General features: G+C 44.9%; 1 protein-coding gene across 1 annotated transcript; it reads right to left on the bottom strand.

The window, feature by feature from the left end:
- Positions 1–905: 905 nt before the first annotated feature.
- On the bottom strand, positions 906–5,004 carry LOC133926936 (uncharacterized). The gene is made up of 6 exons (XM_062373115.1): positions 4,838–5,004; positions 4,624–4,735; positions 1,950–2,304; positions 1,399–1,861; positions 1,283–1,323; positions 906–1,197 (listed from the first exon to the last, which is right to left on the bottom strand). Exons 1-6 carry the CDS (start codon positions 4,869–4,871, stop codon positions 1,150–1,152), a joined length of 1,053 nt encoding a protein of 350 aa, XP_062229099.1. The 5' UTR covers positions 4,872–5,004; the 3' UTR covers positions 906–1,149.
- Positions 5,005–13,638: the final 8,634 nt, after the last annotated feature.

Genomic DNA, 13,638 nt, shown 5'->3' with positions numbered 1-13,638 from the left:
CTGCATGCCACCGCGACAATCGCCATTTTCTTCATGAAATAAACACTCGATCTTGCCGATGCTGCTAAACCATGTCGAGAAGATTCTGGTTTGAAGCTCAACATGGTGCTCTTCCCTTGAACAAAATGGAGAAAGAAGCAAGGAAACGCTTGCCCATTGCAAGTGCCACGTCAAGAACAGAGTTACACTAGGGATGCGATGCAAGAACCTCGCCATCAGCTTTCGCCACTGCCCAACTGATATTCCTTCCACCAAACTTTCCTTGTTCTCTTCTTCGGCATCGCGCTGCTGCATCTGTTTTCTCACGCGACCCACTAATACCAAAACGTCATTTTGTGCGGCAGGACACGTATCTTCTTTGTCATCTCCTGTCCTGTACAATTGTTATAATCTTATACCTCTCACGAGTCTACTCTCCAGTAGGTGTAGGCCTCGCTGGACTGGATTGCGACGTGGAAACTAATCTGCAGTGTCCGTTTGGCCTTGCATGAGGTGATGGCCATGTTTCCAGCATCTTATGCTGTTGAAATACCTTAATCACGTCAGCATCTCTCAGCTCCTAAAGCCAAGTTCAAATATCATGAAAAATATAGGGAAAAACAGTGATGAACACAAATGGAATGAAGAAAAGGACATGAGCACCGAAAACCCGATATCGGGCGAATAATTTGTAGGCAAAAAGTTTTGTTACGTAATGTTTACAGTTAATCGAAACCAACATGTGTGCTCTGGATTCTGTGGTGGATCCAATAATAAGGAAAACCACGTGATCACACAGCACATACTCCTGCCCCCATACAGCATAACGTGCGCACACGTGCATAGAATTCCATGAAAGCACGCAATTGAGGAATCATTACATGAACTTGACACAAACATCAGGAAAGATCTTCTGGCCAGAAGAATTACACATAAAAAATCAACTATATTCAGATGCACGACTAGCGCATGCAAAGCTGCAAACCTAATAAAGGAATACAAGCAGGTATGGAAATCACGCAGACAATCTTAAAGACCTGTTTACGGTTTGGCAATCACATAGACAAGCTCCAGAAACATATTAACAATGGAAACCAAAACAAGCAGCACACACTGGTACTTCATCTTCAGCGATAAAATAGGATTGAATCTGAAGTCGATCCGGCTGTTCTAGATCTCCTGGGCTACTCCAGCATCCATAGCCATTTCAGAATATCCCTACAAGCAAATGAAATCGATTAGCAAGACCAAAACAATAACCTGTTGCTGTCCTAAGAAAAGCTCGAACATGTGTAATATTTACCCTGTTCTCTTTATCTACATGTGTAATCTCCTTCACATCGACTGAAAAGTAAAAATACAGTTAGCACCGCATAATATTGCATGCATGTCATATTATCATTGCACAATGATATTTACCAGACTCCTGATCTGGAGGGACTGCCAAAGCCTCACTATCTCCACTGCAAATTTCCTGCTGACCCTTGGCCTGTTTCTTAGTTTTCTTACTAGTGTTTTTGGCAACTACTTCCTTGGCAGTGGTGCTTTTGGCTGGATTCCTGTTATAGGAGCCTCTGACCTTTGCATCAGGCTTTATCTTCTGAATGTTCTCTTTCTTTCCAGCTTCCTTATTTTGAGTTGCATCAGAGTTCAGTGACCTTGGCTTCAGGTTACCATTTGGTGACGCATTGGTGGTAGTAAGCACAACAGCCTTGTCAGACTTTTTTGGTTGCTGTGAGGGACCTGCAGAGATCTTCAGCTTCTCAAAATCCTCCACAATATCATAAACCTGTAGAATGTCCTTCACTGGGTCCTCCAGTTCTGCTGACAGGCCATGCCGGACTATGTAGGACTTGAGTTCTTCCCTCATCCGATCCACAGGCTGTAAAAAACACGCATCATTCGAATATGATTGATGTAACAAACTTAATAACAATTCAGAAGTAACCAAGTAATGAAACAGTACTCACCTCGCATTCTGATTCAAGAGCAAGCTTAAAGAAGCCTAGAGACACCGAGTGCTTGGAAGCAGCCTCTGCCAGCCTGATCTGTGTCATCCAGTATGAGATTGAGGACAGTGTGCTGAACTTGCGCCTTGCAGTGGGCATGGACATTTCTGATGTCGGAGTATCAAACCTCCCCTGGCTGTCCAATCTCCTTGACCGAACCCCAGACACCGGAGTGACAGTTCCAGAAGGAGTTGGCCTGGGACTAGCTCCTGGCTTGGTTTGTATTGAGTGCCTCCGTGGAGGTTTGGCTGATTTATCCTTCACAGAAAGGTCAAGAACACACATGCTCTTGCTGACATCTGAAGGCTGTCTTGCCCTATATGAGGAATCAAATGAAAAATGCTTTGTTAGAGCATGTTAGTTCCTATAAAATATTAAGCTGGACCTTGATAGGTGTCCAACAAAAATTCAAGACAAATGAACATTGACATAACACCAAACGATCAGCTGCTTAGTTTTGAAGCGATATTCTGCACATCTGCACTCTTGAAGGCTGACGGATGGTTTCCCCAGAGACTGTTTGAAATATTGATAGCTCAGCCTTGTGATGAGTAATGCTCCTCAACAAATCAGTGTGGGACTACCATACCAGGACGTACGATATCTAAAGTTGTACTACATCAAAAATAAGACCCACAAAGAAACACCACAGAATTAACGTTTCTGACTTATCTCGTAGACATGCACTCTCAGTTCGAACTGTTGAGTTCACGAACAGAGAAATTACAATATGGCAAGCAGGATGATATTCGCCCTATCTTAGTTTTTTTTTCTTTTTTTTTAGAAATAGGACCCACACTCATCCATTTTTCAGATAAAATGGACGAGCACCCCGGGGGAGCGTCAGGGTTCGAACCCGGATCGCCCCCGGGAGCTGCCTCAGGGACCATTCAGTCCGACAGCCCCCTATCGCCCCCATCTCAGTTAGACAGCTCAAACTACACGAATGGATATTTTCCTCTTTTTAACTATTTTTCAGTTCTTTAAGTACCCAGCTATAGCGACCAGGCTTACTTTTCTAATTTTAGATTATCAAAGTAGAGTTTCCCCGTAAAATCTTCGGAAGCTCTCCTAAAACTCATCGCCTATATCTCCATATAGTTCTCCGTAAAAGATTCCTCCTCTATATCTCCTCTCTCCAACATAACCCCTATTTGTAAATTAGTGCATCAATTAACTGTGATTACTGGAGAGGCCACACAATTCTTCGCGGGACCCACCTGCTGACCTCTCTCTTTTGTCTATTTTCTCCCCACCCGTGGCTCTCTCCCTCATTTCCTTCTCTCCCAAGATTCCTGTGTCCGCTCGTCAGAGTTCACCCTACCCCAGCTCCCCGCTCGCAGTCGCAAACTTTCGCGTGCGCTGTGTAGTCGTCTTCCGCCGCCCGGTCATCGAGCGTGCCGCTCTCAAGGAGCTGCCCGCCTAGTCCCCGACTCCCTGTCCCCGCCCTCGACGCTGCCGCAGAAGGCAGAGGAGACCACAATCAAGGCGGGCTTGAGCGAGGGCCGGGTCCAAGGGATTTGGACCGGGGCTCCCGGCCGGCGTCGCAGCCACCGGGAGGTGCCGGCGTGCTGCTGCTCTCTCCGGGGACCACCGCCTCTGTTGTGCCATTTTCGTTTTGGCTTCCATCTCCGGCGCTCGAGAGCAGCAGCAGCCGCCCACCCTCCACCCGTCCCCATCGCCTGAGCTCACGAGAAGGACGTCCACGGTGAGTTCCTCCACTACCTCCAGCTGCCCCACTGTCCTTGCCAGACCCGAGTCCAGCGACCTATTCTTCTTCTTCGTCGAGCTGCGCGAGCACCCCAACGTTGATCTCCTCGCCCTGGCCCTCCTCCGTCCAAGCCAACCGCACCATGAGATCGCCCATGAGCTGGTGAGCCTCCAGCGCCCCACCCTCTCTCCCTCTCTCCCTCTCTCCCTCTCTCCCTCTCTCCCTCTCTCCCTCTCTCCCTCTCTCCCTCTCCCTCTCCCTCTCCCTCTCCCTCTCCCTCTCCCTCTGCCATGCGGGTCTGTTGCACGCTAACATGCGGGAGTGAGCTGTGGCCACGCGGTGCGGTGAGGGACCGAGCTGACGCCGTGCAGAAGCGGGAGCCGGAGCGCGCAGGGATAGGGGATCGAATACAACCCCTGCATTTGGGGATTGGGAGGTTGATTTAGAGGATGGGGAAAAATAGGGAACCATACAGGGCATCTATTGGAGTTGCTCGAACATTCCTGAAGAGGAATCGCACCTACAGCCCTTCACATGTCAGCAAACGCATCATTATATAGTTTCATGTAGGCTACATTTGACCCTGAGTCGTTTTCTGAAAAAGGCAAAACCATTTGCAGAGCTATCAGCCACTAATCGAGAACTACTTCCTAACAATGCGATGAGGGTTATGGGCACGAGTGCAAAACTTTGTTCCAGAACTCTTTTCTACTATTCCATTCCATGTGAGAAAAATCGAAGTTGAACAGGTGTCACCCGAACAGTCGCATTTCAGTACGCGTTCTACAGCTACACAACGGAATTACTAGTTCGCAACTAAATCACAATATTTAAAACCGCGCATAAGAATCGCGGATCCACGCATGAAACAATCCGATTGCCCCATCGTGAAAGAGGATAAAAAGCAATAAGATGAAAAGGCACCTTCTCGGAGCGGAGACGGTGGGAGGCGCATCCGCCGCCGGGGGCGCGGCCGCCTTACCCCTGCTCGCCGACCTCAGTGGGTACCTCAGCTTCGTCACCCTCGCCGCAGAGCCTTAAAAGAAGATCACAGGAAACCATCATCGCCCGTCATACACACGTATTTCACCTCAAAATCCACCGAAACCAACCAAAAAACAAAACTAATCCCCCATACCGCCGCCAGCCGATTGATCACCGGAAGTGGCCATCGAACTCAAACCCTGCCGCGCGCTCGGGCTTGACCACCACGGGAGTTGAAGAAACCGGCGACGCGAAATGGAACCTTGGAGGGGGCGGTGTGGGACTGTGGGTTTTGGGTTCGGACTACCGGTTTCGTCGTGAGGGGGAAGAGGAGCGTATAAATAACGGCGCTCGCGGCCACGCACAGCCGGGCGGGGTACCCACGGGGCCCACGAGGGCGAGCTGTCACGCCGGCGTGCGGACCCTGTTGGTTTTTGGGCACACCTGTCAGTGAGGTACGGTGGAAGGAGCTGGGTGGGTTGCGGTTTGATGGGATGGGGAGCGGGGGTGCGCCGCCGTTTGATTCGCAAGTCGCGGGGCGGGAAAACGGGGGATTTTGAAATCCGAATATGGGAGGAGAGTATATTTAGCGGGGTGTGGGGCCCTGGGCAGGGCAGGGAAGGTTGGTGACTGGCGCGGCAGGACGGGAGGGGTTTAAGGGTCTGTGGGTCCGTTTTGAATAGCTGTTACTACTGCACCTGGTGTTATCTGGACTGGGCCTACTCACTTGTGAACCATGCTCGGATGGGATGGGTTACTTAGGCCATCTTGAGCAGAGGTAGTATTTTTCAGATCCAGCTGCTACAGTGTTGCGGGGACACTGTTCACGTACTGTAGCAATTCAAATAGAATCGGTGCCTAGTGCTACAGTACTGCGAAGAGAGAAAATTGATCTGCAAATCTGCGGAGCTACTGTAGCACCGTGACACTGCATTAATACTGTAGCAGTACTGTATTAATACTGAAGAAAACGAAGTCCGTACTGTAGCAATACTGTAGTTGCACTGTAGCTGCGCTGTTCACAGAGGCTGACAGCGGGTCCGGAGAGAGAAAAAGAGGAGTAGAAGATAGAAAATAAGGTAGTTGGTAGAGATGAAAAAATAAGGGATGCTGTAATAGTATTTTTGAGGATGAAAATTTAAACTAGCTGTTGGAGATGAGCTTATAACGGATTTTAGGGCTCGTTTGGAGTGGTCCAAAGCTGTCCTACTAATTTTCTATGTTGATCATTCTGAAGTTGTGGTTGTTTGAATTGATACATTAACTTTTGGCTCATCCACGCTCATGTTGGCTCACACGGTCAATTTCACGCTAATGTAGATGTGGGCGGCGGAACCATGCGCCAATTATTTCACGAGCTAACATTGGGCAAGAGGGGCACATGTGCAATCCAAACAACCCTTAGCCATGCCAACCCAATCACAGGCGACTGAGCCTGTGTGAAACCCGTTTGTACCCATGCTGTGCTCCACCAATCAAACTTTAACAAACCAAACTCTCATCCATCGGATTTATTTAACCAGGATTTGAAGACAAATCATCGGCATTTGATAAGCCACTCGTACTCACCTACCAACTCTTCGTCTGTAGAGCATATGCACTTTCTTTTTGGTGAAAATGCTTCGGCGAGTTCTCTTTTTAAAATTGAGGAGAAGATCCGGTATTCTTTGGACATCAAATTGTGACCGCCAAGGATCAAATTTTGGCTGGCTTGGTATACTCATGTGTCTTGCCACCACACTAAGCACTTGTGTGCTTCCACTAGTGCTCCTGGGTTTGATATTTATTTTCATGGAAAATTTTCCTGTGAAGAGTGATCTTGACTATGCACGCTGATCTTTTTTACATGCAAATTATTGTAACGAATGAGCAAGGCCCTGTTCAGGTTTCCCCATTTTTCCATGTCCAGATTTGAACCGTTTCATTCGTTCATTCATACGAGTTTACTAGATTCCCAAATGGCCAAATGGGCGTAACCGATTTCTCTTCGGGTAGACAACATCCGGTACAGTCCAAAATGCCACCTAAGCACAGCCCAAGTGCTCAAATTTAATTGGTTAGCGGCAATCATATTTTACTTTAGACCATGTTCGGAACCCAATATCCGGATGAATAATCTCAGATAATCCACGTGACGGGATTTAAATTTGATCCGGATTATGAAATTTCCACGAGTCCAGGTCGAAGGGATAACCTGTGGTATTTTGCAAGCCGTGGAATCACGGGTCATCATCTTGAATTTTAGGGTATGATTGATTGAGCTGATGTTTTTTAAAAGCTATTTATAGAAAAGCTAATTTTGAATTTGTTTTTGATGTATATGAAATGTATAATATATGTAATACTATTTAAAATATCATCTCTCGAACGCTAAAAAAACTACTCCAGACTAGCTTCTAGTTTTTATAATAATAACAGTTTTTGCTTTTCAAAAGCTATTTTCAGAAACAGACTGTTTAGTTCAGTTTTCTGTTTCTAAATGGTAGAAGTTGAACGAAACAGGGTCTTAAGCATCAAACCCATTGGACGGCATGCAAACCGCATGATCTGGCCCAGGGGAGAGAGAGATGATCTTGCACCCTCCGTGCTGTGAAGTCAAACAGTTGATTTGTTGCAAAGCCAGTCTTGATCGACAATTAGGGATAGACGTGAAGCAATCTGTGAATCTATTTTAGTTTAACTCAATCAACTAACTAGTTATTTCGACTGGATCGAAACTACTAATTAGTTAATTAAATTATGCTAACGTAGATTCATAAATATTCATTGGTGCTCCACATCCATCCCTATTAGCAATCAGCAATATTGGACTGGTCCACTTAATTCGAGGAGCTTCATTCAAGATGGTTACAAACTCATAAACAACTACTCCAACAAACATGATAAGTGATTGATCCTTCCTGGAAATTAACAATCTGTTCAATTCATCATTGTCTCTCGGTAATATCTTTTGGGTTCGTCTATAGGGCACTTTAAGTGTCTCTTAGGTGCCCAACGCTTCAATAGCCTCATGTTTTTCTCTCCTCTATCTTGTTGTAGGATCGAAAATGACGACTAGAGGGAGACTGAATATGCGCCTTATCAGATTCTTTCGAATTGGATGGCCTTCTTCTTTGTTTCATCCAACGAACCTCAAAACTCAAGAGGAAGCAAAATCTAGAAAGAAGCAAGTTACAATCAAGAAAACAAATGAAATCATAGCTCTTATGGTTGTATATAAACCCTAGGTTCCATTGAAATTAATTTTATAAGTCATAGCCATAAAATATTACAATTTAAAAGAAGAAACAATTTGATCCAAAAGAATAGATAACAGGGGAAGAAAACTCTCTAAGTTGATGATTTAGAGGCAATAAAATTCAATACTCGATTGTGTACGTTTGTACTTGAATTTTATACCTTTAGCAATGAGAAGAATGATTCCAACAAGGTGAAAAATTTCAGCATAAGCACAAAAACGAAAATCACAACTACAAACCGAAAAACTTGCAAACTTGCAAATGAACTAATAGAGTGAAACTAAAAGGATGTGAATACAAACATTTGAAGAAAAATAAACTTTACTACTTCCAAAATCAGCCATATTTTAAGCAGATTATAAAGATCAACGCGGTTCAACATCAACGCACGAAGCATGTCGAGATTGATCTCCATTTCGTGCGTGACCGCGTTGGCTTGGGCGACGTGCGTGTTCTCCATGTGCCGACCACATCCCAGTATACCGACATTTTCACCAAAGGGCTTCCAACCTTCGTCTTCACCGAATTTCGCTCCAGTCTGAACTTGCGTACGGCCGTCGTTCCGACTGCAGGGGCATGTTAGACTACGTCCTGTGATTACCGGTGAACCGAGCCTGTAGCCCATCCAGCATACCCGCCCAGCAGGCATGCATCACGCCCTCATGCATGATCTGTTAGGCATTCATGCAGCCCTGTTAGGCATGCACTTAATTGCCGCACCACCTGCCATATTCGGCTGATCCTATTTCCATAAGTCAGGCCACAGATATGGCAGGTGCATGCGTGAGCTTGCTATTTGTATCACCTGTGATTCATCAATCGATTTATTGCGTGATTCCAATACGCTCTCAAAAAATATATTATAAAACCACAAAGGGGTCAGACATCACAGTTATAACTGGAAAAAGTATCATGTGGTGACAAAAATATGGCAACACTATCCTAAACAGTAAGAGGGTGTGATAACAAAAACTCTGTCAGCCATACGAATGGAATAGCCCTTTGAGATGTCATTTTAGGAAAACTCTCCATTCTCGCAGCTTTGATGGAGAAAATACAAACCAGGTAAATAAAAGTAGTACTTGATCAAATCTATTAGCCTAAGATAGGACAATTCTCAACAAGTTTGGTCCAATAGATAATGGACTGATGTGTCCAGATTTCCAATGTAAGCCTAAGTAGCTACTTAATCAGTTGATTCCCATCTAAGAATCTTCACCAAAATAAAATTTGGAGAGTCAAAGTATCTAAATATGAACTTTGTCATAAAAATATAAGAAGGAAAAGGTGTAGACATGATTGGTTATGTATTCCCTTTGTTTGACATTCCAAACCAAGTTGACAATCCTCAAAAGAAAACCAGGTTGAGATTCCAAGCAGTAAGGAAATTGAGGAACAATTATTAAAATTTGTGCTCCTGTTGGACATTTCTTAAAGCCCAGTTGATAAGTATTTCAGAGGGGGGGGAGGGGGAGATTGTTGTTTCCTTGGCTCAAGACAATGCCAGCATATTGGCTCAACCAGTAGAGATTCTAATTTCATCCAACGAGAAAACTTCATATGGATGTGATTTTGTGCCAGCTGCGAGAGAGGGATATTATACTGAACATATAACTTGAGTAAACTAAAAGTGGTAATGATGCTATATTGTTGTATGTACTGACCAAACACAAACTTGTATACATATGAACCCAAGAAAAAAGAGCTGATGACAAGAAGCAAACTCTAAATACACAAAACGTTGAAATTTTTTGAACAATCTACTGACTGTAGGATCTACTTTATTATCAGTAGATGATTGGACTTAACTTATGTATTTTCATTTCTTATCAAAATAAAATTAGAGCTAAAAATATTTGGAAAAATGTGAAAAATGTGCTCTCTTAAGTTTGAAGATGTACTACAAATCTTAAGTCCTGCCATTATCCTATAGGGTCTCCATTTCATGTGCTTGATAGCAATCTCATAAAGCATTCTGAAAGAGGTTAGCTTCATGAACCAAAATCATGAAATTCTAATAATTTCACCCTGAATAACAAGTGAATCAGAGCCCGAGTTTTGATAGAAGTTTGACTCATTTCATACATGAAGCTAGACCAGCATCACTTCTGTTTTGGCCATTCTCTTCACTAAAGTGCACACACAAACTTCTAGCTGGCAATTAGAACTGCAAGATTTGCCCAACTAATTTGAGGGAAAGCCCACAAAACAACAGAATTTAATTATTGCAAGGCTGCTTGATGCCTTCACCTACCACACAAATTTGCAGAACACTACAGTTATCATAGTGGTCTATGTGGCATCACGAAGAGCAATGGTGGTTGCAAGTTTGCAACAAGGTGACTGGAAAGGCAATGGCAATGTGAACAGTCATGATAAAATCTTAGCGGTGACAAACAATAGTGGCAATACTGTCAAGGGGGACCATTAAGGGCTTAATACTGAATGGATGCGCAAGTGGCATGCTAATGAAGGTAGTATATCTGAAGTGAGGATGCAGTGACAATCTAACTATAATGTACATCGTAACCAAAAAAAATATGAGGAGGAAACAATTTTCATTCAAAATCAGTAGTACCTAAACAATGATGTAATGCATATCTATGTAACAATAGTTTAAACGTGATGCGGTGTCCATTCAACTGACCAGCGTGAGTATTCATGGAAAATAAATTAAAACAGTGAACATTGTACAAGCCAGCGAACACAATGTACGTAGCATAGCATAGTGACATAAACCAAGACAAAGAGTGGAAATCTGATTATTGATGTGGACGGGGTCGCTCTCTTGCTCGCCCCTCTGCCCCTCTGAATCGAGACGAAGCATCTCGGACACATCACCACCTCATGAATGCAAGGGGGGAAATCGAGACGAAGCATCTCAGATACATCACCACCATCAGAGATGGCAAAAAAAATCGAAGGGGGAAACGAAACACCTTACCTTAGTGACACCTTCAACGGTAGAGTGAAAGATGTCAAGCCCGCGCCTTGGCGTCCTCCTCGCCAACCTAGCCTTCCTGCTTCTCGTCCTCCTCGCAGCACCCTAGCTTCCTTGTAGTCGAGAGGGATAGCACTCACCTCATTCGTCGTCACTTTGAGATGGAAAGGAATAAACAACAACATACTTATAGGGGGGCGGAGGAGCCGGAGGTCGGGGGGTGGGCGGAGGAGCCGGAGGGTGAGGGATGGTGGTGGAGGATGGGGCTACAGATGGGGCGCTGTGGTATTGTCGGCGGTGCTGGCAGCGGGATAACCACCACGGGCCACAACAGGGCGCCAGATAGGGTGCGGAGAAGCCAGGGGCGGGGCTGGTGGCTGTGGGTTGGGGGGTGCGTTGTGCATTGCGATGGGAGTGGGCTCTCCGAGACCACACGATGGCAGAGAAGCCAGGGCAGCAGAGAGGTGGGGATGAGGATGGTGCGTACGGCAATCTCGGGAGTGGGGCGAGAAGGATGTGGCATGGGCGGAGAAGCCGAGGGTGAGGAATCAGGGAGAGAGGGGTGGGGCAGTCGTGTGGGCCACGGGCATGGGCATCTGATCAGGAATGAACATCGATCGAAAACAGATAATGCCAGAGGAATTATCCAAGCGGACGAAACATGTCTTACTGTTTTTTTAAAGTAGGAGAGATAGTTTTTAGGATCACGTTAAGTCCTGAAACATAGAACCAAGCTTGGGCTGGCCCAGCCCAAGATAGAGAAATATAAACCATGCCTGATGTGCCGGATGGATTAATTTGGAAATGGTTGTCAACTGGCGTCTACTCAGCGTCGAGTGTTTACCAAAGCATTTTTCCATGGCTAATATATGTTACTTCCCAGGTGGCAAGGAACTTTGGAAACTCAAGCAGTGGCGAACACAAGATTTCTAGAATGGCCAATTGAATATCGGAAATTTCTAGCATAAAGTGTTCGAGGGAAAAGCAAGCAAATTTCATAATACAATGCAAATTGTTCATACTAGATACCAACTCAAATAGTTAAGAGAAATTATAAAATAACTAGTACAATTTAACTTAATGCTCCTTCATAGTTGGGAGGCGAGATATCACGGACTCACCCTTGACAGGGCCGATCGATGGAAGACTGTATTAGGATGAGACAAGAGATTGTGGCCCAATATGATATATACACATAACTGTCATATACTCGTTTTTTTTTTCCTACAAAATTTGGGCACTCAACTGAATGCTCATGAGCCCAGGTGTGTCCGCCCTGAAGTCAAGGCACCTTCGAAGAGCAAGTTCTTCTTCTGGCCGACTATGTACAAGCGCTGCAGGACACCCAAGAGATTGTAGCGAGCCGGGCAGAGTTCTCACTGAGGCATCTGGAGCCGTGGCTCAGGTCCCGGTCCGTGTTTTGCTCTTTATTTTTCTATAGCTCCTATAGATTACCGGTCACGGCTCGTGTTCGGCTTGGACATGGCTCGAGTCTTGAGCCATGCCTAGTTCCGCCCCTCACAACTAGCGACATGGGTTTCCAAACCGTGGTCATGGATGCGTATGCAACAGAGAATGTTTGGACCAGAATTCTGCTCGGCTCTGGAAACCAGCACCTTCTCGGCTTCTCCCAACCGTGACTGATTCCTTAGCGCACCGGTGGCTTCGCACAAGAAAGATCATCAGCAGGGAGAATGGGAAGGGGCTTTGAATCTTTTAGTCATTGTGCTTGTCTGGCAACTATGGACAAAGAAGAAGAACCGCGTTTGCAAAAGCACCTGCCTGCAAGTCCCGCTGATCAATGTCCAAGCGAACTCGATCAGGATGAAGCTCGCTTCTTGGGTTCAGTCGGGCATTACCCTTCGGTCACATTTCACTCGAAATGGTTAGAGGTTCTGGAGGTTTCGGTAGTATGCATCGGTCGCCGGCCTCTAATGTTTATCAATAATAAGTCAGTTAAAGTATACAATTAATTGTCTATTTTTATTCATTAACTTAGTTTTTTTAATGAGTTGATTGGTATATACAACTTAATATGGTATGAGAGCTAAATGTCTCAAGTTCGAGTCCTTACCGGCACAATTTAAATAAAAGAATTATGAATTGTTGGCTACTCTACTCCGTATCTGAGATCTGAATGAGCCTCACACGAGATGAAGTATTAAAGTATAAGTAAATTATTTATATTTTCTCATCAGTTTAGATTTTTAGTGAGTTGATCCGTGAATGCATCCCAATAAAATCCCTTCAGGTTATGTTTGGCAGCTAGCTATCTTCGTGTAAAACCTTTTCTTTTCATGAAATACGTGCCATTCACGTTAGAAAAAGGAAACTACATACATCTACAAGCTTAAGAGTGTGCTAATCTATATCTGCACGCTTTATTCCGGTACACTTAGAGTCAACGGACGCCCCCATAAGCTTCTTGTCCGTTGCCTATGGTCTTCAGGACAAGCTTCGATCCAAATTCCCATTTAACCTCTCGAATGGCCGAAACACTCGTCCGTTCCCATATTTGCTTAGCACAAGCGCTAATTCCCCGAGATCACCGCACAAACCCTTTTTTACATTCTTTCTTTGATGACACCCTTTACTTTTTCAAGCTGTTTTTGGCTAGGATAAACTGCCAAACCGCATTATAAATCTGAGTATCAAAATTTTCTCGCAACGACAAAGATACATGAGCATAGCACATTGACTGTCACCCAAGTAGGTCGGCACCCCTTATGTTGGTTTGAAACAAAGAAAATGTGGTGGATTGGATGCCACAAATCA

Source organism: Phragmites australis, chromosome 8, assembly GCF_958298935.1.
Source record: "Phragmites australis chromosome 8, lpPhrAust1.1, whole genome shotgun sequence".
Lineage (NCBI taxonomy): Eukaryota > Viridiplantae > Streptophyta > Magnoliopsida > Poales > Poaceae > Phragmites > Phragmites australis.
Note: the sequence above shows the minus strand (reverse complement) of the source record. Positions and strands in the feature narration are given on the sequence as shown.